This window comes from Pundamilia nyererei, unplaced genomic scaffold, assembly GCF_000239375.1.
Source record: "Pundamilia nyererei isolate P.nyererei 1_Seehausen unplaced genomic scaffold, PunNye1.0 scaffold00047, whole genome shotgun sequence".
Taxonomy (NCBI): domain Eukaryota; kingdom Metazoa; phylum Chordata; class Actinopteri; order Cichliformes; family Cichlidae; genus Pundamilia; species Pundamilia nyererei.
In genome coordinates this window covers 2,831,838-2,853,653 of record NW_005187448.1, presented here as the reverse complement: position 1 = coordinate 2,853,653, position 21,816 = coordinate 2,831,838, and the positions used below count along the sequence as shown (strand labels likewise).

Here is a 21,816-nt window from a genome sequence, read left to right as displayed (position 1 = left end):
ATGGCCAGCAGAGAACAGGGGTGTGTGAAGACCCCAAACCTCCCTCCTCTCGCTCATGTGTAGTGTTGTCTCGCTCATGTGTAGTGTTACTGCGTGTTGTTCTAAGGTGCACTTAAAACACAGGAGAGCATGGTGCTGCTGCCAGAGAGCAGCAGGTGTTAGCATGGCCCCTCAGTAGACACTGAGAACCCTCAGTGTCTACATGAATTTAAAATTGAGAGGTGGGCACCGGCGCCAGAGGTGGGGTTGAATACACAGACCGTCCACTGGACGCCGTTAAGTGAGTTCAGTTTTATACAAGGCATAACTTATTGTGTTATGCTAACTTCCTCAGCCTCCACACCAGAAGAAATGCGGGAAGAGAAGAAGGAGCAGGAGGGAGAGAAGGGTACCACTTCAGATGAGAGTAAAGCAGCTAAGGTGAAGGCAAGCAAACCTCTCATGCCTACTTCTACCATCCTGAGACTACTGGCTGAGCTAGTGCGCTCCTACGTGGGAATCGCCACGCTAATCGCCTCCTACTGTTATACAGCTGGGCAGTCTGAGCTCATTAAGGAGGTGGGTAGCTGAACAAACTCTTCTCAGCCATTCACACATTGTATTCTCAAGCCTCTCAACTCATTTTGACATGCATGTATCCTAACAGGATTGCAGTGTCCTAGCCTTTGTGCTCGACCACTTGCTGCCTCACACCCAGAACTCAGAGGACAAGGACACCCCAGCCTTGGCACGTCTTTTTCTAGCCAGCCTAGCAGCTGCTGGAACAGGCACTGATGCCCAGGTGTCCTTAGTGAATGAGGTAAAGGCTGCCCTAAGTCGAGCCCTAGCGATGCCAGAAGGTGCTGAAAAACATGCCAGGTAAATGGAATAGAAATGTCATACAACCCTGACTGTGTGTGGGGTTTTGTTATTGTTGTTGTTTGTTTTTTCTAAATCTATGCCAACCCATTTTCTCTCATCTTGGCAAACCTATTTTACAGGCTTCAGGCAGTGATGTGTATCATTAGCACCATCATGGAGTCGTGCCCTTCAACATCCAGTTTCTATAGCACAGCAGCAGCCAAGACGCAACATAACGGCATGAACAACATTATAAGGCTCTTCCTTAAAAAAGGACTGGTCAATGACTTGGCACGTGTGCCACACAGCTTGGATTTGTCCAGGTATAAGATTAGCCTGAAAAATTAGCCAGTAGTTATCTGGTTTACCAGTTACTACTCATATAACTTAGGTTCACTTCTGTCATAATACATTTTTGTGAGTAGTTCTGTTTCAGAATCAAGTTGGTTTTTCAGCAGTTATTAATACTAAAGAAATTAATCTGAAAGGGCTCCTTATTTTCCCTTTGTGTCCTTTGCTTTAGTCCCAACATGGCCAACACAGTGAATGCTGCCTTGAAGCCACTGGAAACTCTCTCACGAATTGTTAACCAGCCTAGCAGTCTCTTTGGGGGCAAGGGAGGCTCCAGCAAGAACAAGACTGAACACGACCCTGTGGGCACTGCCAGGGACAGCAACAGCAACACTCAGGACCAAGGTATCCACATGAGACAGATGAAATGCTTTAATAGCCTACTTTTCAAATGTATGATGCTCATGTGGGCCATCTGTTGTAGGAGAGTCGGGTGAGGCAGAGCCAGTGGATGGCAGCCACAGGGTCCAAGGAACAGACACTGATCTGATGGATGGAGAAACTGAGGGAGATGCAGTGGTCATTGCTGGCCAGCCAGAGGTTCTTAGCACACAGGCTATGCAGGTAAATAATGTATTAACATTGCATTACACACAACGCACACAATAGCTCAAACTACACTCAGATCCCCTGATCTGTAACATTTGTAATTAAAGGTCAGCACATAAGTGTGTGGATACCCATTCATTTTGTGCACCATGTGAAGGCTGACTGTGTATATCATTTCCTTTCCATGCAGGTAGAGAATGAGTTGGTGGATCTGATTGATGAGCTGTTGGAGAGAGATGCTGGCACTGTCAACAGCACAATTATAGGTAGGCAACTGGATTCATTTCAGGGGTGACAGTGAGTGTTGCTGGGCAATGAAAAGTATGGAGCAGTTCTCTGCACTGCTTGTGGTAACTTAACCTTCCTGTAATAGGTGTAGGAAACAAGTCAGTGCATTGAAGCATTGGGGCGATTGTGGCTCAAGAGTTGGGAGTTCGCCTTGTAATTGGAAGGTTGCCGGTTCGAGCCCCGGCTCTGACAGTCTCAGTCGTTGTGTCCTTGGGCAAGACACTTCACCCATTGCCTACTGGTGGTGGTCAGAGGGCCCGGTGGCGCCAGTGTCCGGCAGCCTCGCCTCTGTCAGTGCGCCCCAGGGTGGCTGTGGCTACAATGTAGCTTGACATCACCAGTGTGTGAATGTGTGTGTGAATGGGTGGATGACTGGATATGTAAAGCGCTTTGGGGTCCTTAGGGACTAGTAAAGCGCTATATAAATACAGGTCATTTACCATTGAAGCACAAGCAGTGTTACTTACTTACTTATTTATTATGTATGATTTCAAACTGAGTTCACTCTTGATTACAAACAGGCAGAACAGCCCAGAGCTGATGTAGCGTTTGTTTGTTCTTTTGATTAGTTGGACGCAGTGGTGAAGATGAATCGCAAGAGGACGTGTTGATGGATGAAGCCCCCTCCAATATTAGCCAAGCATCAACTCTTCAGGCCAACCGGGAAGGTACAACATTTTGACAAAATGAACAGTTATAGATATAACTTCTGTTCCCGTTCAGTCGATTCACTCGGTACAACACATAAGTACGAGATATCACGCCCCTGTGTGACCTGGGGAATGTTGCTATTCCCCTGGTGGAATGAGCTCTCGCAGCCCGGGGGCAAAGCGAGACCCTTGGTACGCCAGTGATATAGCTTCTATAATCCAGTGAGACAGTCGCTGTTTAGACAGAGCTCTACCTCCTGGCTGGATTAGCAAAGCAGACAAACAACTGGTCACATAAACGCACATTCTGAGTGCACTCAATGTCGGTATGTAGCACATGCACTGCGCACAAAATGCATCCTCCTCTGCTCCTTAGATGCAAAAGAAATGGAGCAGAAGCTGAAATTCCATTGAGCTGTAAGCTGCAGGAATGACCTTTGGCATTTAGGCACAATATGATTTTGAAGCCATCAGGAGAGAACTGTGCAGGAGGGATGCACAGACGGAGCATGAAGGTCAGAAACCAAAGCGAAAAGCAATGCAGTCTTTTATATGAAAGAAATTTCACATACTCAACGGGTTCAAAGGGGGGGGGCAGCAAAGGGCTTCTAGCACCAAAGACAAGTCCCATTCAGCGACACTGGACCTAACCATGGGTCTCAGCTGGTGAACCCCAGCTTAAATATAAACCTTATAAACCTTAATTGTAGAAAACGAAAGGGCCTTATCCAGCAGCTCCTTAAGTAATGTCAAAACATCCACAATAGAGCTTGTGGATCTATAACAGTCCTAGTGGTGATCATAGATGCCATCATGCCCAAAAACCATAGTATCATTTGGAAATGTAGTCTGCATATGAGCTGAAACTGAGCGAGGCTACAATGAAACAAAGCCACTATGTGCTGCGACAAATGTGTGTGACTGGAAAGCTAGCATATTTCCAAACCGAGGAAAGAAATCTGCTAAATGTCGATTAGCGTTTGGTTACTTAACTTAATCCCTGGTTCTTTGATAACAGAGTGAGGTGTTTTTGAAAGTTCATAGAGAAACTCAGTGACAGCTGTGTTGCTCTGGAGCAAGCGACAAGAGCCCAGTCATATAGATGAGCTAGGATGCGGACGCCCCTCTTTCTGAGGGGGGCTAACGATGACTCTGCACATTTGTTAGGAGGCACATTTGACTTGACCTTGTTAAGGAGAGGTGTCAGTGGGCTGTCTGCAGGAACCAGCGACTCTAGCTCTCCCAGGCACATCGCCTATAACGTCTAGAGCAGGGGTGTCAAACTCAAATACACAGTGGGCCAAAATTCAAAACTGGAACAAGGTCGCGGGCTAACATTAATATTTATGGAAAAAAAAAAATCTTCCTCCAGATTTAAGAATCAATCTCTTCTTATGGACTCAAACAAGTTTTGCTGAAAAACTGAATATGGAACAAGCAAAGCTTAATACTAAACAATATATATATTAGCTGTATAATACCAGTAGGCCAGCTCTAATAGTAATTTGGTATGGCTTCGCGGGCCAATTGTAATTAGGCTGCGGGCCAAATCTGGCCCACGGGCCAGAGTTTGACACCTATGGTCTAGAGCATAGTGACGGGGCTCATGACGCGGACAGTGCCAGCCTGAGCATGATAGCTCTTGTTCAACTGCGATGCGGAGAATCTGCAGTGCTTGGACAGCAGAGTTGCAGGGTCACCGACACGATGGTTGTGGGACGGGGCCAGGTAATCAGCCAGGGAAGACTCCATAGGAGGTGGGTTAACAAAGCCAGCCTCCTCAGCGCCTTCCAGCTCTATGTACTGTCAATAGTAATGCACAGTGACGCGTTTCCATGATGCGGTTAGCTTGGAGACAAATTCTGGGAACATGGCTAGCACCACCAGGGGCAGTTAAGCTAACTTCAAGCAGCAGACAATAGAGCTAACAAGCAGCAGCAAGCTGCAACTATGCAGAATTGTTTTAGCGAGGTGAAGAGCATAACAGCTGAGGGATGACTGATGTAAGGGGGTATATGTGCAGGCAGGGTCATGCACATGTCATCACAGGTCATCTGTGTGTCTTTAAGGAGTGAATAAAGGTTTCTCTAGCTAGGACACGTGGGGGTTTGATATCTCATACTTATGTGTTTTACTGAGTGAATTGACTGAAAGGGAACACTATTGTTCTGTTATTTGTTGAGATGTACATGTAAAGTATTGACGGGCTCTTCCATCAGACTCCATGAACATCTTAGAACCAGAGGATGAGGAGCACACACAGGAGGAGGATTCTAGTGGCAGCAATGATGATGAAGACAGCCAAGATGAAGAGGAGGAAGAGGAAGAAGAGGAGGAGGAAGATCAGGTAGGGGTTAATGCAGTGAAGCTCGTTAAAAAACCTTGATTTTTCTTTATGTTTAAGATTTATTTCCTGTACCATTTGTTAAGGATGATGAAGAAGGAGATGAGGATGATGATGATGAAGGTTCGGAGATGGAGTTGGACGAAGACTTCCCTGATATCAATGCTGCACCACACATTCGCTTTGAAAGGTTTGACAGGGATGATGACCTCATCATAGAGTTTGACAACATGTTCTCCAACAATGGTAAGCGGGATAATCTGATAGTTTTTGTAAGGTCACGTAGTTTTCACGCCCTTAATCCCAAAGGAGTCCTTTCTAAGCAAATCTATTTTTATTTTTTTGGTATAAAATTGAGCTTCCTGATTAACAGAAAAGCTTCAGTTTGATACACGTACTGATGTTTCTTGCAAAAACCACCAGTATGCAGAATAATAATTATACCCGTTGTGCTGATACCAAAATGTTTAGCTCTACTAAGTGGTCCTGTTCAGTAGCTTGTTAAAAATAACAAATCATAAGATACAGAAAATGTATTTAAATAAATTTTACTTTTCATGAACGTTTTTAGGTTTATGCTAGAGGTTTCTCCCTAATGTCTGCGTGCTGTGTTCTGTTTTTCTCTATCAGCTGACATCCCTCCTTCCCCAGGCAACATCCCTAGCTCCCACCCACTGATGGTGCGTCATGCTGACCACGGATCCCTCACCCTAGGTGTGGCAGGCAGTAGCAGCCGCTTGGCGCAGGGCATGGGCCGCAGCCAGCGAACACTACGTCAGCTCACTGCCAACAGTGGACACACAATCCATGTCCACTACCCTCATAACCGTCAGCCCAACCCTCCACTTATCTTACAAAGGTTGAAACCATGTTTGTTTATGTGGCTCTATTAAGCAGCTCCTGTTTTACACCAGCTTTCTTTGTCTGCCTGAACATTAAAAAGGCATTTCCTTCTTTTCTTTCTTCTTCAGACTTCTAGGTCCCAGTGCAGCAGCAGACATTTTACAGCTTTCCAGTTCTCTGCCTTTACAATCACGTGGTCGTGCCCGCCTTTTGGTTGGAAATGAGGATGTGCATATCATAGCTCGTTCTGATGATGAGTTATTGGACGACTTCTTTCATGAGCAGAGCAGTACTGGAGGTCAAGCGGGTATATATTACCATAGACTTCAGCGCATTGTAAGGGTCGGGTTTATTATTAACCTAAATGCGTAACATTTTTATCCTTTTGTTTCTTTAGGGACCCTCTCTAGCATTCCTACTGCCTTGACTAGATGGACAGATGAGTGCAAAGTGCTGGATGCAGAGAGTATGCACGACTGTGTTGCAGGTAAACTAGAGGTTTCTTTTCAGTGGTAGTAAGGTAGTCATATGATTAATGAAAACATTTTATGACTTCTTTTATTTATTGTGTGTGTCATCTTTTGATACCTTCAGAAAATATTTATATTCCTGAGAACTGGACCATGAATAATTTGGATATGGTAGTCAAGTGGTTGGACATTCCCTGTTAATTTCAGACAAATCTATAGTTAGCATATAGGCTTTTTATTGCATTTTATTTAAAGACAGCAGTTCACATAGTTGTGATCTGATTTTTAGTGAGATGGTTAGAATTCATTACATTTATTCGGTGACCAGTGAAAAACAAAATGTTTTAGTAACTTGACCAAAAATTACTTTGACTTGGTGACATTTCACAAACCTTTTGAGTTTAAATTGAAAACTATTTTGATTTGAATGCCCCCATCTGCTTTTAGTGGTTAAGGTGCCTATCCTGCAGCATCTGGAAAGTCTGCGAGATGAGGAATTGGAAGAGCGCAGAGAGAAGAGAAGGCGGCAGCTAGCTGAGGAGGAAGAGTCCAAACAGAATGAAAGGAGGGCCTCTGGAGCAGAACAGGCCAGAGAACAGAGCCTGCAGGTGAGCAGATGATTGCAGTCTGTGCACAAGGATGTATTTTCAGATACAATAGTGCATGCATTTTTGGTAGATATACTCATGTTTTGTTTTGTTTTTCCTAACATCAGCATTTTGTGTCCACAGGGTTCTGGATTGGGGACGGTTAATGGTGCAGAGAACACAGCAGGTACTGACATTTATAAAGATTTTGCTTTTGTTTCTGTTTTAATGTTAAATTCCTTGACCTATGTGGATTGGACAACCCAGAGGCAAGTGGCCAGCTTGCTGTGCGTGCTGTGGGATGAGGTAGTAGTTTGTATAGTTTTAGGATCACACCAGATCTGGGAGATAACTATACAGTCTACTGTCTTTCTTATGGCAACGCCATACCAGCTCGACATCTTCATTTGTTTCATAGGAGATGATCTCTTAACTCGTAATTTTTTTTTTGAGAATTATTGCCGCTACATTGTTTTAAGAACCTTATTCTAAATATTTACATTTTTGATATACAACATGTTTATCTTTTGTTCAGTGTATTATTTTTATTGTCTGTGCTGTGGTGAGGTAGTAAGTTGTGTTGTTGTTGGGGATCAGGATTGTGCACCCCGTTAAGGAGATAACTATACAACTTACTGCCTTCCTCAGCAGAGGCCTTTGTCATCTGTTAAATAGCTATTCACCAGCTAATCACCACAGTGTTATTTCTGACATATCTGTGCCCTGATTTTCCTTTTTTAAATATTATTAACACCTTTTTGAAAGGGTTTTGAAAAATTTTTGGAAGCAGTTGTGTGAATGGAAAATGTTTACTGTAATTACATATTTTTAACAGGAACACGTGCACAAGTAGCTGGCAGATATAGCAGAAAAGTGATATTAAGATGCAACAGTCATGTTGAGGCATTGTCAGATATGTAAATTGTTTTTAAGACTTGAATCTATTCAAGTAAAAATAATTTAAACTGTCCCTTTTCTTCACACAAGTGTTTCTTTGAATATTGCAGAGGGTGAGCAGGCTCAGGGTGGTACTGTGTCATGTCTGGATCCACCCAGGGTTTCAGAGGGCTTCCTCACTGCCCCACCATCTGGAGAAGTCACTCCAACCACACCTGCTCCTCATGAACAGGCCTTAGTCTCGCTGGAGACTGCTATTAGTCAGCAGGTCCACCAACCAATAGCTGACCTTTTACTGGCTGAGTCGCATGCTAGCTCACTGGCTGCTTTGGCAGGGGCTGGCCTTCCACCCTTGTCGACAGCCGAGAGGCCAAACAGTGAAGCGGAGGCATCTCAGATGGAAATGTCCCCGGCACCTGCAATCGGTGAGAGAGTCGGAGGTGGTGGTGGAGGAACGTTGGATGAAGGCAGGGAAGGTAGACTAACTTTGAAAACTCTATTTATACAGACTGGCTAACCGTAAGGAAGCATATTTGTAATTTAAATAATGGTATAGAAGCTATCATAACACATAATGAAACCAAGGAATTTAGATGTAGTGCATTAAATGATCAGATAACTTCCTAGCCCGAATGATAAGCTCCCTTTTCTTTTCACAGCCTCTCTAAGTCCAGACATTGTAGAGAACTCTGAGCCTGCAGCAGCTGGTGTGTCACAACTGGAAGGGTCACCAATGGATACCAGCAGCCCTGCCTCTGCCACCCAGGAAGAAGCTGCCCCCAACCCTGCCCAGCCCACCCAGCTTTCTCAGGAGCTGTCTGGAAGTGGGGAAAGTGGCCTGACTGACAGGCAAACTGATGCAGAAACTGGGTGGGTAGAAACTAGAAGTTCATTACTGACCAAGTCTCTGTTTAAAAGCAGTATATTCTGCCATTTGAACCTCTTGGACTGATGTTGAGGAAGTTTGACAGAAAAAAAATCACGGTCTATACGTATCTTTAAAATTGTTCCAACCTTTTGTTAAATTTCCACATAGGATTCAAAAGGCATCTCATGCAGTTATAACTTTGAGATCAATAGATGGTGCACATAATTTTGATAGCAATGATAGTCTTTGTTTGTTTTTTTGTTTGTTTGTTTGAATATGTGCAGCTCTACTTCTGTTTCATCTCCTGGGGAAACTATGCCCAGGAGTGACAGTGCTGACAGCCAGTCTCAGGCCATCCAGGAAGAGCCCCTTCCCTCTACAAGCAATGAGGAGGAGGATCCACTTGCAGGTAAAGTACTCTGCTACTTCTGCAATTGTTAATTGTCATGCCTCAGGAATACCTGAAGGAGATTTGATTACATTTGGTTTAAATGTTCACTTGGATGAATTGATGAGAATATGGTAGTCAGAGGTCCATGTTAACATTAACCTCACAATAATGTTTTTGCCATATTACAGTCATTATGATTACCTCAGACATATCAATAATTTGATGACAGTTTTGACATTTTATTTCTATCTTTGCTGGAGTAATTATAATGCTTTGCAAAAAACTGTGTTCTGGTTGTTTTTGTGACCATATTTCACATTTGGTCAGATACTGATTTTTGCTGCTGCTGCTCCTTGTTGATGGTAATCTTTTGTACCCTCTATTTAATTCCTGCCAAGTCTTCATTGAAATTTGAGATACTTGAATGTAAACTGCAATTTGGATGGTTAGTGGATATATGACTGAAGGGTAGAATCTCTGCGTATGCCACCGTCAGACTACGTGACATTTTTATCTGTTGTGATGGTTACTATGTCTGATTGGACAGCCATAAAATGTTGGATTTATTGATTGAGAGACAACAGATTACACATTGCTCCCCAATCAATCATGACTTCTATCATTTATTGATGTGTGTGACGTCATTGGAAAGGAGTAACTAACTAGCATGTTTAAGATAAAAAGTAGTAACCAAAATAGTTTGTGAAATGCTGGCTCTTATTTTAATCTGTTTTAGTATTCCATCTAGCTGCTTTGTTGTCATCATTCTGGTTTATCGTGTTTATAGTATTACACAGCTTAGTGGTATGAAAAACATCAGTGTGTTTGTTTTGGTCAGGTGCCAAACGTGATACAACCTTCATGGAAGAACCATAAAAATTCTAATGTGAAATTTTGGACATATCTTGCAAGAGGAGCCCTTTTGTTGCCAACACAAACAGATGCTTTACGTTGCCTGGATTGGTCGCAGTCTGGCTGATATTCTGTAGTGAACCCTGCAATAATAAACTGTATAATATTAATTGTTTCATTTTGGGGGTTTATTTTGTTCTACTTTGTGATGGCAGGCATCAGCCTGCCAGAGGGTGTAGATCCCTCCTTCTTGGCAGCTCTTCCTGAGGACATCCGCCGAGAGGTGCTGCAGAATCAGCTTGGCATCAGACCACCCTCCCGTCCTCCAGCTGCTACAAGCTTGCCATCCTCTACTGCACCTGTATTGGGAGGGCCAGGGGTTACAGAGGTCAGCCCTGAATTCCTGGCAGCATTACCACCTGCCATCCAGGAGGAGGTGAGAAGTTATGTTTTGTTTTTTTTTTAAATTGCGTGAGTAAGCAAAATGCTTACTCATAGATATTTCGAACAAAAGAAGTCACTGACAATTGGTTCTATTTACTAAGCATGCCATTGGTTGTCTTAGGTTCTTGCCCAGCAGCGAGCAGAGCAGCAGCGTAGGGAACTAGCCCAGCAGCCTCCCCAAGGAGACACACCTTTAGATCCCGTAACTTTCATCCAGACACTGCCATCAGAGCTCCGTCGCAGTGTTCTTGAAGACATGGAGGACAGCGTGTTGGCTGTCATGCCTCCAGACATTGCTGCTGAAGCTGCTGCATTACGTAGAGAGCAAGAGGCACGTCAGAGACAACTGATGCATGAAAGGCTTTTTGGTCATAGTTCGTCTTCAGCCCTCTCAGCCATCTTGCGCTCACCGGCCTTCACTAGCCGGTTAGGAAGCAATCGTGGCGTCCAGTACACTCGACTGGCTGTGCAGAGAGGAGGGACATTTCAGATGGGTGGAGGAACAAACCACAGGTATAATAACAGTGATCTAATTTTTTAAAATGTTTTCCTTTTTAAATAAAATGTCGGTTTGGCATTTAGGAAATCTTACAGAAGTTTTGACAGGTTGACATACTGTTACTACTTTTTCTTCAGACCATCCAGTTCAAGTGTCGACTCCCTGTTGCGCCTGCGTGGACGATTGCTTCTGGACCACGAGGCTTTGTCCTGCCTGCTGGTTTTGCTGTTTGTGGATGAACCGAAACTCAACACCAGCCGTTTGCACCGTGTGCTCAGGAACCTCTGCTACCATTCTCAGACACGTGGGTGGGTCATTCGCAGCCTGTTGTCAATACTCCAACGAAGCAGTGAGAGTGAGGTATGCGTGGAGACCTCACGTCTAGAGGACTCTCGCGGCAAGAGGACCAGCCAGGGAAGCTGTGGAGGAAAAGGCACAGCCACCTCGTCCCTCTCCTCATCTTCATCTTCTTCTTCTTCATCCCCAGCTTCCTCCTTAGAGTTATTGAACAGGGTGGAGTCTCGCAGTTCCAGTCAGCTTTCCTGGCTCTCTGTTTCTATGGATGCAGCATTGGGTTGCCGAACAAACATTTTCCAGATTCAGCGAGCATCAGGTAGGAAGCACGCTGACAGGCATTCAGCTGGAGGCTCTTCAAGTTCTGGGACATTGGGAGGTGTGTCAGCGGGTGCAACGAGTGTCACATGTGCTGGAGGTGGAGGCTCCACTGTTCACATCCACCCACAAGCTGCTCCAGTGGTCTGTCGACATGTGCTGGACACACTTATTCAGCTAGCCAAGGTGAGGGTTTAGCTATATTGATCTAAATCTTTGTCCATTCTGTGTTCTAAGACTTGAAATGAAGTTGGTTATGCAAGTTATTCAGTGTCCTTTTGTTTTTTCTTTTCTTCTGTAGGTGTTCCCCAGCCACTTCACGCAGCAGCGTTGTAAGGACTTGTCGGCTTCGTCTTCTGACCTAGACTCTCGTCTTTGTTCAGGCTCCTCAGGAGGAGGGGGTGGAGGTGGAGGCTCTAGGTCAGGGTCACAGTCTCAGACCAACCCTAATGTCTCCAACACCCAGAACTCCCTGGGGTCTACTGCCTCTACCCTCCAGTCTCTAGGAATCTCCACCGATTTTTGGGACTTACTGGTCAAGCTTGACAACATGAATGTCAGCCGTAAGGGCAAAGCCTCAATGAAGACGGTGCCTCTAGGTGGAAGTGCAGAGGCAGAGGGAGCCCAGTTCAGCTTGGAGACCTCTCCTCTAGGCCAGCTGATGAACATGTTGTCCCACCCTGTGATCAGACGGAGCTCCTTGCTCACTGAAAAGCTGCTGCGCCTGCTCTCCCTCATATCCATTGCCCTCCCTGACAACAAGGCCACAGAGGTGCCTGCTGGACACCCAACTCCACAGGCTCCTAACCCCAACACGGCAACCAGCTCAGGAGCCACAGCCTCAGTCACAACACAAGGCACCGCCGCAGTGGGCGCTATGCAGTCCACTGTGGCAGGCCCAGGGGCTTCTGTAGGAGCTGTAGCCCAGGGTACATCCTCAGGGACAAGTATAGCAACCTCTCAGACATCCTCTACAACAATCTCTATACCCACGTCCACTGGAACAATCTCTACAGGTAGTGGTACTTTATTCCTGAATAAAATGTGATCAAATCTTAAATTTAAATCTTACAATGAAAGAGATTTTATTAGAAAATGATCATTTTTATTAATGAAAATGTTTTGTTTTTTTGTTTTTTCAAAACAGGAAAACAGAGGGGTGCTTTTAGCAATACAGAGAGTGAAAAGTTGGCTTCCACTGGACTGACAGAAAAACAGCTTCAACTGTCTGTGGAGGTATGATGAAATGATTTAAAGAAATGTTGAGGGGTTTTCCAAGATATTTCTCTGAATAACTTCTAAGGGTCAATTAAGGCAAGCTTGTTGGTAAACGGAGTTAAGTTGAAGTCAGGATACATTTAGTTTTTGGGCTCAAAACTAAAATTCAGTAATATTTTGCATTAAGTAGCTCTAGATCATCAGGCATTTCAGTTTTTGAGGCAAGGACTTCAGATATTGAAAACACATTTTTCTTTTAATATCCTGTTAGTGGAAGAGTTGCCTAATGTTTGCGATTCTCTCTTGGCAGAGACACAAATGTTAAAACACATTTTAGGATGTTGTTTAAAAAAAAAAAAAGCCTGTCTTCTTTTTTCACAGTCTACAGTAAATTCTTCAGTAAAAATGTGTTTTAAGAAGTAACAAAAGTGCAGTGGTTTGTCTGTTAAACACTATTAGGGAAAAATAAAATGCTGGACTCCCAGATAAATTAACCAGACTACTTTGAGAATGTTGACTGTGTTTTCTTCATCCAGAATTAAGAGTAGATTATTATGGCTGGATAATATTACTTTATGTGAGGGAAAAAATCAGAGCAGAAAAGGTTTTTTTGTTTGTTTTTTTAAGTCAGATTACATAAAAAAATCAAAAAAAACAAACTCAACTCCTTTCTTGTGACCTTTGTGCCAAAGGTTTCTTGGCATAATCGGTGTTTGGGTAAATGGGTGAATGAGGCAAGTTGTGTAAAGCGCTTTGAGTGCTCAGAGTAGAAAGTGAGAACCAGTCCATAAGAACCAGTCCATTTACCAAATATATTTGTAAGCAGCCATCAAGGAAGTTTTAGTGCTGTCCTTGGGTGTTAGTGCTGGCCAAGATGTTCAAGTAGGCCAGGGAACTATACACAGCAATCGCACTTGTCAAATACATGCTTGGCTGCAGTATGGACAGATCACCTCATCTGGTTACGCACTTATTGGTAGCTCTTTGTGTTTAGGAGCATAAACAGCAGCTTGTTCATGACAGTGTGTTCTTGGACCCTGGATTCATGCAGAAGTAATGCAGCATAACATGTGTCGATAGTTTTAGGAAATTGTCTTACTGCTTGTTCATAATGATCTCATTTGTTAAGATGTCTTTAAGTCTTTATATATTTTTCTGTTCTTTGTTTTCAACATTTATTTTTGCAATGATGTGTTTTCACAAACGATTCTTTTCCACTGCGAAAGGTGTTGACATCTCACTCGTGTTCAGAGGAAGGTCTGGAAGATGCAGCTAACATTCTGCTGCAGCTTTCTAGAGGAGACGCTTCCACCAGAGACACTGTACTCAGACTGCTGCTTAGCGGCGCAAGACATCTCGGATACACTCTTTGCAAACAGATCGGTAGGTTTTGGGGAAGAGCGTAGGTGCCAGTTCATATTCCTGTTTTCAGTTCAGTGCAGTTTTTTTTCTTTACAAACTTTTGGAACATTATTTCTTTTCTTTTTTCTTTTTTTTTAAAGGGACATTACTGGCCGAGCTTAGAGAGTACAATTTGGAGCAGCAGAGACGGGCACAAGCTGATTCACATTCCCCTGACGCACCTCCCGAGGATTCCTCCATATCAGCTAGACTGAAGGGCAAGATGACAAGCAGGTTAGCTCATGACAATTCTCATCGGTCAGTGGCATTATTTTGTCAGCATAGATGACTGGCAGATTAGAAAAAAATATATACTCATTAAATTTGCATTGTAATGATGACTATAAACTCCTATGCCTTGTATGTGTCTGTTGATTGGGACACAGGTTTGACGGGTCAGAGAGTGTGGTGATTGTTGCGGCACAGAAGCGCACTCTTGGGGGACGTGAACTGCAGCTTCCTTGTATGAGCTCACTAACATCCAAGACATCAACACAGAAGTTTTTCTTGCGAGTGCTGCAGGTTATCATCCAGCTCCGTGAGGACACAAGGCGCGCCAACAAGAAGGCCAAACAGACAGGGCGCTTGGGTAAAAAACATGCTACATATACAGTGCTTTCTTGGTTTTTGTGTACAATATAGTCATCATGTCTCAATGATTAAAACCCCTTTCTTCCATTTGTGACTGGCAAGGCTCCACCAGTTTGGGCTCAGCAAGCAGCATCCAGGCTGCGGTGCGTCAGCTGGAGGCCGAGGCTGATGCCATCATCCAGATGGTGAGAGAGGGGCAACGGGCACGTCGGCTGCAACAGGCCCCCCCACCCACCGCCCCTTCTGCCTCTGCCGCCGTCGCTGCCGGATCCTCAATGGCTGCCCCCCATCCTCCTGCTGGGGCTGCTGCCCCTGTTGGCACGGCTGCTGCTGCCACGGTTAGCATGGGCTCCACTGACAGCAGGCATTCTTACTCACACAGTCAATCATCATTTTAATGCTTAAAAGTCATCATTGACTATGCGGTGTGACCTTCACAGTGAATTTATTCATACTTGGTGTGGTGGTCATCAAGATACATACTATTAGTCATTTGCCTTGAATTTGCCTGTTTTGGATTTGGACATTTTAATCTATTAGCCAACCCATTAATTATATTGCACATGTCTTTAAAAAGTAGGAAACTCCAATTCTAACCTTTGTATTGGATTTAATTATTTGTAAACACATTTTACATTCACCCTATAGTTTGCTACTTCAAGTAATTTATGCATTGTGACATCTGCTTTGCTGCTATGATGAACATTGACAGCTCCAACAGAGAGACAGATGGGCCAGTGATTCATTGCACTCTTTATCATTCTTTGCATTGATGTAGTCTAGTTTTGATGGTGCCTAGATGTGAATGTGCTGCCTGCTCCAAATGGTTTGATTTGTTTCACTGAAGTCGTCTGTTTGCTGGCTGATGTTGCTTCATGCTTTTGGCCCACCCTCCCCTTCCTCCCTCCCTCCCTCCTTTCCTTCCTTACTTGCTGTGTCAGTGGATCATGGGAATGTCATTTTGCATGACAGTCTCAGTCAAGATTGAACACTATTAGGGATGCTCTGATGTTCTTGGCCAATACTGTATCAAAAACAGACTGGATGAGTGTATTCTGTATATACTATTTAATTTTCAGCCTATTAAAAATGTAACCATAAATGTACCTAAATTTGTTACACAAAACAGATAAATATTAGTCACTGCTCTATTGGCCAAAGCTCAGTTTCAGTAAACAAGATGATTATTGACAAATAAATCTGTGCATCCCTAATTATTTCCAAACAAGCCATCATGTCAATCATTATTTTGTTTTGTTTTTCCCCCTGTTGTTCACATTCTGTTTCTGCCTCTGGTTCTGCCTGGTTTATTTTCTGTAGTCTGAAGGCCAGTCGGTTTCAGAATCCCAGTCAGCACAGAGAGATGATTCTCCAATGGATGTGGACCAGCCGTCTCCTCTAGAGCAAGACCCTGCACCTCTGGGTATGACTCACAAGCAGCCTGTTAATTATACCTTAAAACACTCTCTGCTTTACTGTGATTTTTAACAAGCAGCTGCAATACAGATAAATACGTTTTTAATCACAGACTAGAGAGCAGTCTTGTTAACAGTCAAAATGAAATGTACATGACAGCTGACAGCAACGTTGATGCAATGATTCGGTCTATACTGTAACTTTATTAGATGAAGAAGGAAATGGTCAATCAGAGAGTGAAGAGAGACTTCCAGATCTCCCTCTGCTCAGTGAGCAGCTGTTGTTGGATGAATTATGGGATATGCTCGGGGAGTGTCTGAAAGAACTGGAGGAATCACATGACCAGCATGCCGTCCTGGGTAGGTGGAAATTCAGAAATGTACTTACTGTGATTTTTATATTCTACTAATTGCTATCAGGGATTAAGTAATATGTTCTCCTAATGCTGTTTTCCCAGTTCTCCAGCCTGCTGTGGAGGCATTCTTTCTAGTCCATGCCACAGAGCGAGAGAGCAAACCTCCTGTGAGGGATACGCGGGAGAGCCAGCTTTCTCACATCAAAGATGAACCTCCACCACTGTCTCCAGCACCTCTTACACCTGCCACACCTTCATCTCTAGACCCATTCTTTTCCAGGGAACCATCCTCCATGCACATCTCTTCAAATCTGCCACCAGACACTCAGAAGTTTCTCCGCTTTGCTGGTAAGCCTAAAATATTCAAATAAGGAGAATGATAAAGCTTTGTTTTAGTTTTCTTTTTTTCCTTTCTGGCTCTTGACGAAGGCGGTCGCACTTTTCTCCTCTCCTCCTCTCCCTTAGCTTCCCTGCTTAGCCTCTTGTGTCCTTGTCTAGTCTCGTGGTTTTTTGTATTACTTTCACTGGAATGCTCTCACAGTCTGTTCTTTAAAACCTACAAGAGGAATTATGGATTTGATCAACTGGTCCCTGAATGCAATTGACACCCTTTTCTCAACGAGAAGTCTGGGCTCGGGTGAGCCTGAGTGTCCTGGAGGGACTTTCCGTGCCGGATACACGATGGACAGGTGGCATAACTGGAGGGTCGTGTGCCTGGCGGGACTGTCGATCGAAGACGCTGAAGATATCTACCTATTCGGAACCATGATAACAGGGTTCTTGCTAATCGGAGCTGGCTTGGCCCTGACTTATCGAAGAATTAAGAAAGCGGAACCGGCTGTTCAAACCCCCACAAGGCTGCCCGCTGGGATTGAAACGATGGGACGAGGCGTGAGTTCTCAAAATGGGCTCATTGAGTGCAGCACAGATAAGATCTTGGAGAAGCTTGCGGCTGCCGTGAACACTCAGAGCTCTTATTCTGAGCGCAAATTGGATCACATCTTGGAGAAGCTCACTGTGGTCGTGAGTTCTCAGAATCGGCTCTTTGAGCACAAGAACGACAGCATCACAGAGCGCAAGTTTGATAAAATCATGGAGAAGCTCGCAGCTCTCCAACGGAAGATTGAGAGACCAGTGTCGGACTGTTAGAACTGCTTTGAAATTCATACGAGTTGTTCGCACTAAAGTAAAAACCACCATCACTTCATGCAGATACCACTTAGGCGCCAGCTGTGATCTCAAGGCTAGAGCTGAACAAAAACACCCTGATAACAGTCTGTGCTTAGACTGTTCTTCCTATCCTATGCAAGGCCACCTGGGTTGGCTGGATGACACTCATCCCCCCTCCCCCTCCAAACGCCTTCGACGTTTATTCCCTTCCGATGCAGATGGTGGATCAAGGAGACCAGCGCATAGGCTGCAGGCCCGGATGCACTGTCTACACTGGCTGTCTCTCACCCTTTACCCATCCTTGTTGCTTGTCATGTGTTTCTATGGTGTATTAAGAGTTTTTCATGTGCAGATGTGGGGTTTTTTTTTCTGTTCTCAAACTGATCTCTTGGAGCTCAGTCTGGGGGGAGTTATTTTTTTTCTCTTTCTCTTTCCTCATGTGGTGCCTCTTCCATTGTTATACCTCTCTGACCTGTCTACCGCATGTGATGTTTTTGTGTAATGTATGTATGGTCAGAGGGTAAGATGGCGCCGCCATTGCGCTGGCAATGGTCGGCAGCCTTAACATGAAATTTGCCACTCGTGGGACTAATAAAGGTATCTTATCTTATGGTATATGTTCTAATGGGAGTCCTTACTCTTTATTTCTAGAAACTCACCGCACAGTACTTAATCAGATCCTGCGGCAGTCAACCACTCACTTGGCCGATGGACCTTTTGCAGTACTGGTTGACTACATACGCATCCTAGACTTTGATGTTAAGAGGAAGTAAGGAGAATTATCTTCAGCTTAAATTTTGTACTTTGAAGTGTTCCTTTTTTTTCCATCGTTGACATGCTGGAATTTTTATTTATCTCTGTAGGTACTTCCGCCAGGAATTGGAGCGGCTGGATGAAGGCCTGAGGAAGGAGGACATGGCAGTACATGTGAGGAGAGATCATGTGTTTGAGGACTCGTACAGGGAGCTGCATCGTAAGAGCCCAGAGGACATGAAGAACAGGCTGTAAGGCTTCATTGCACTTTCTGTCTATCTGCATGTCTCCTCAATTCAAACCCACTCAACTTGATCCACTCACCTTCCCTTACAGGTACATTGTTTTTGAAGGGGAGGAGGGTCAAGATGCTGGTGGCCTGCTGAGGGAATGGTACATGATCATCTCCCGGGAGATGTTCAACCCAATGTATGCCCTGTTCCGCACTTCACCAGGGGATCGTGTCACCTATACCATCAACCCATCATCGCACTGCAACCCCAACCATCTCAGCTACTTTAAGTTTGTGGGTCGTGTTGTGGCTAAGGCAGTCTATGATAATCGGTTACTGGAGTGCTACTTCACCCGCAGCTTCTACAAGCACATCTTGGGCAAGAGCGTCAGGTATTTGAGCTACTAGCATTTAAACCCAAGTGACCTAATTGTCGACACGTTGCACCAGTTAGTGTAATGATCTCAACAAACCCATGCCTAGTTAAATACAACACTAAATGTTGTGGCAACTGGAGAACCAGTCAGCAATAATATGATTACATTTCTGTGGTATTCCTAGGTATACAGACATGGAAAGCGAGGATTACCCATTCTTTCAGGGCTTGGTTTACCTGTTGGAAAATGATGTTTCCACCCTGGGCTATGAGCTGACATTCAGCACAGAGGTTGGTGTCTATTCTTTATGTATTTTTTTTTCTGTTTGATGGAATTTAATATGTTCCTTAAAGGTTCGAAGTTCTCATAGAAGTGCTGTTAAGGTTTAATTACCTGAACCCTTAAAAATGCTGCTGCTATCTAGGGCAATGTTTTTGACTGTCTTTGACTGTATGTGTAGGTCCAGGAGTTTGGGGTATGTGAAGTCAGAGACCTCAAACCAAATGGAGCCAATATTTTGGTCACAGAGGAAAATAAAAAGGAGTATGTGCACCTGGTGTGCCAGATGAAGATGACAGGTGAGTTTTTTCTTAATACTAATGCTGCATCAGTGAAATTAAATGCTAAAATAATTGGTGTAGGCAAAAACAATAAGTCATCAGCAGATGCCATTTTATTGCCATGTTAAACCAGCATATAATGCAATCTAAATGATGCCACTAGGTGGCAGCACTGCAGCAGCATTAAAGATGCAAAGTTGAGCTACAACCATACATTATTGAGAGATGCTTTGAATTTTCAGGTGCTTAACTGAAAAATAAACAAATTCTCACTCACTAGGTGCAATCCGCAAGCAACTCGCAGCCTTTCTTGAGGGTTTCTACGAGATCATCCCCAAGAGACTGATCTCCATCTTCACTGAGCAGGAGCTGGAACTGCTCATTTCTGGCCTGCCAGCTATTGACATCGATGACCTCAAGGCTAACACTGAATATCACAAGTACCAGTCCAGCTCAATCCAGGTAGGGATGAGGAAATGTTTGCAGTGTTTTTAATTGTTTGGTAAGATATGTGCACGATTGCTCCTGGAGGACTTAACAAATACACCAGCATGCAGCTGAACAGCGAATACTATTTATTTTTTTGTTAATATGATGCAGCTTGAACTTAAGTTTCCAGCTGTAGAAGTGATGCAGACACATTTGATTCGATAAAGCGTTTCATTTGAACTTTCACACATAGCGCTGAATATGATTTGGGAATATTGAAAAGCCTTAGAAATTATCTTAAAATGTTTCTTGACCACAAGACACTTGCATATTGCTTAAGAATCACATTTTCTTACTATAACTGAAACAGAAATGTATGTTTGTAACTCGGATAATTTTTTTTTTCTTTCTCTCCTTTAGATTCAATGGTTCTGGAGGGCCTTGCGGTCATTTGATCAAGCAGACCGGGCCAAGTTCCTGCAGTTTGTCACTGGCACATCCAAGGTTCCCCTCCAGGGTTTTGCAGCTTTGGAAGGCATGAACGGCATCCAGAAGTTCCAGATCCACCGTGATGATCGATCCACTGACCGCCTGCCATCTGCTCACACTTGGTGAGCATGTTGAAAGTTGATATGGCACAAATATTTGTAGATGGTTCAAAAGAGCAAAACTTTAAAACTGTAATGTTTTGTTTTTCATCCTCAGCTTTAACCAGCTGGACCTTCCAGCCTACGAGAGCTACGAGAAGCTGAGACATATGCTGCTGTTGGCCATTCAGGAATGCTCCGAGGGATTCGGACTGGCTTAAACTCTGAGACTCTTAACACACAGACATGCATACACTTAATTTTAGGTTTGCCTACTCCTTACACATTCACATTGATAACCTTTGAACGCACACACATGCACACACCAACATAGACATTACTGGATTACTTGTTGAATGGCCTAGACTTGCTGGTTTCTATTCCACATAAAACAGATAAAACCAGCAAGTGAAATAGACTGATTGACATTGCGTACAACACAGAGAGCCTCATTCTGACACTGTTGTGTCTCCCTTCCCAATTTAATGGCAAATGCAAGAGGGGATTCAAAGGATAAAACATGGACTAATATAAGAGATGTTTTCTTCATTTAGTTTGATTTCTCTGTACAAAAGGTTTGGGAGTTTATTATGTTCAATCTTTTTTGTTCTCTGGCTGTGTAAAAAACAAAAAACAAAAAAAAGATTGTTTGAACAGGATGGTTATAAAACCTTTGGGGAAAAAATGTTGGTGGTTTCCTGTTGCAAATTTGTGACCTCACAAGCTTTGATGACGGGGAACATTTTTATGAGGGGTATATGAACAACTTGAAAAGTTTTGGAGCTATTCACAAAAATGCACTTTTCAAAGTTTTGTGGCATTTTTAAGGATGGTACAAAAATGAAGAGAAAACCTGAAGGAGATTTAAAAAGGAAAAGAAAAAAAAAACCATTAACCACATAAACTCTAGAGTATTTTTGGCTATTAAATCGCTGACCCAGCCTTGAGCCTTTGAATCAGAGTGGAATAACTACATGAATAAATGCATAAAAATGCGTTCATTGTCTCTTTTAACAGTGTTTTAACAACTATTTGCAGCAAATTAATTCCATCAAAGATGTCTCTATTCATAATTCTACTTAGCAGTTGAACAAACACAAAAAAAATTGTTGCCAGTCCGACACGCTAGTTTGTGTAGCACGAGTACCAAATTGAACCCTTGCAATGCTACGAATCAGACTGACTGTTGGAGAAAAAAAAAATCACTTAAACATGTAATAACTGATGCCATCGTGAGCAGAG

At 43.6% G+C, this 21,816-nt stretch overlaps 1 protein-coding gene across 10 annotated transcripts in view; it reads left to right on the top strand.

Moving 5' to 3' along the window:
• huwe1 (HECT, UBA and WWE domain containing E3 ubiquitin protein ligase 1) overlaps positions 1-21,570 on the top strand; it is a 50,012-nt gene extending 28,442 nt beyond the window's left edge. For 6 of the 10 annotated variants that reach the window (XM_013910692.1, XM_013910689.1, XM_013910685.1 and 3 more), the window contains 37 exons: positions 335-558; positions 647-858; positions 981-1,163; positions 1,364-1,536; positions 1,616-1,755; positions 1,931-2,006; positions 2,598-2,696; positions 4,898-5,025; positions 5,109-5,268; positions 5,653-5,881; positions 5,994-6,172; positions 6,263-6,352; positions 6,783-6,943; positions 7,067-7,109; positions 7,930-8,295; positions 8,479-8,689; positions 8,972-9,096; positions 10,146-10,366; positions 10,496-10,887; positions 11,011-11,671; positions 11,787-12,501; positions 12,633-12,721; positions 13,930-14,086; positions 14,206-14,338; positions 14,479-14,693; positions 14,798-15,033; positions 16,016-16,118; positions 16,321-16,470; positions 16,569-16,814; positions 18,288-18,405; positions 18,500-18,640; positions 18,726-19,013; positions 19,183-19,288; positions 19,459-19,576; positions 19,839-20,020; positions 20,408-20,598; positions 20,693-21,570. In XM_013910692.1, coding sequence (XP_013766146.1) covers positions 335-558; positions 647-858; positions 981-1,163; positions 1,364-1,536; positions 1,616-1,755; positions 1,931-2,006; positions 2,598-2,696; positions 4,898-5,025; positions 5,109-5,268; positions 5,653-5,881; positions 5,994-6,172; positions 6,263-6,352; positions 6,783-6,943; positions 7,067-7,109; positions 7,930-8,295; positions 8,479-8,689; positions 8,972-9,096; positions 10,146-10,366; positions 10,496-10,887; positions 11,011-11,671; positions 11,787-12,501; positions 12,633-12,721; positions 13,930-14,086; positions 14,206-14,338; positions 14,479-14,693; positions 14,798-15,033; positions 16,016-16,118; positions 16,321-16,470; positions 16,569-16,814; positions 18,288-18,405; positions 18,500-18,640; positions 18,726-19,013; positions 19,183-19,288; positions 19,459-19,576; positions 19,839-20,020; positions 20,408-20,598; positions 20,693-20,795 — 7,364 coding nt within the window. In that variant the 3' untranslated portion in view covers positions 20,796-21,570. The remainder of the gene's footprint in view (positions 1-334; positions 559-646; positions 859-980; positions 1,164-1,363; positions 1,537-1,615; positions 1,756-1,930; positions 2,007-2,597; positions 2,697-4,897; positions 5,026-5,108; positions 5,269-5,652; positions 5,882-5,993; positions 6,173-6,262; positions 6,353-6,782; positions 6,944-7,066; positions 7,110-7,929; positions 8,296-8,478; positions 8,690-8,971; positions 9,097-10,145; positions 10,367-10,495; positions 10,888-11,010; positions 11,672-11,786; positions 12,502-12,632; positions 12,722-13,929; positions 14,087-14,205; positions 14,339-14,478; positions 14,694-14,797; positions 15,034-16,015; positions 16,119-16,320; positions 16,471-16,568; positions 16,815-18,287; positions 18,406-18,499; positions 18,641-18,725; positions 19,014-19,182; positions 19,289-19,458; positions 19,577-19,838; positions 20,021-20,407; positions 20,599-20,692) is intronic. The other 4 variants (XM_013910690.1, XM_013910693.1, XM_013910691.1 and 1 more) reach the window with 4 other exon arrangements.
• Positions 21,571-21,816: the final 246 nt, after the last annotated feature.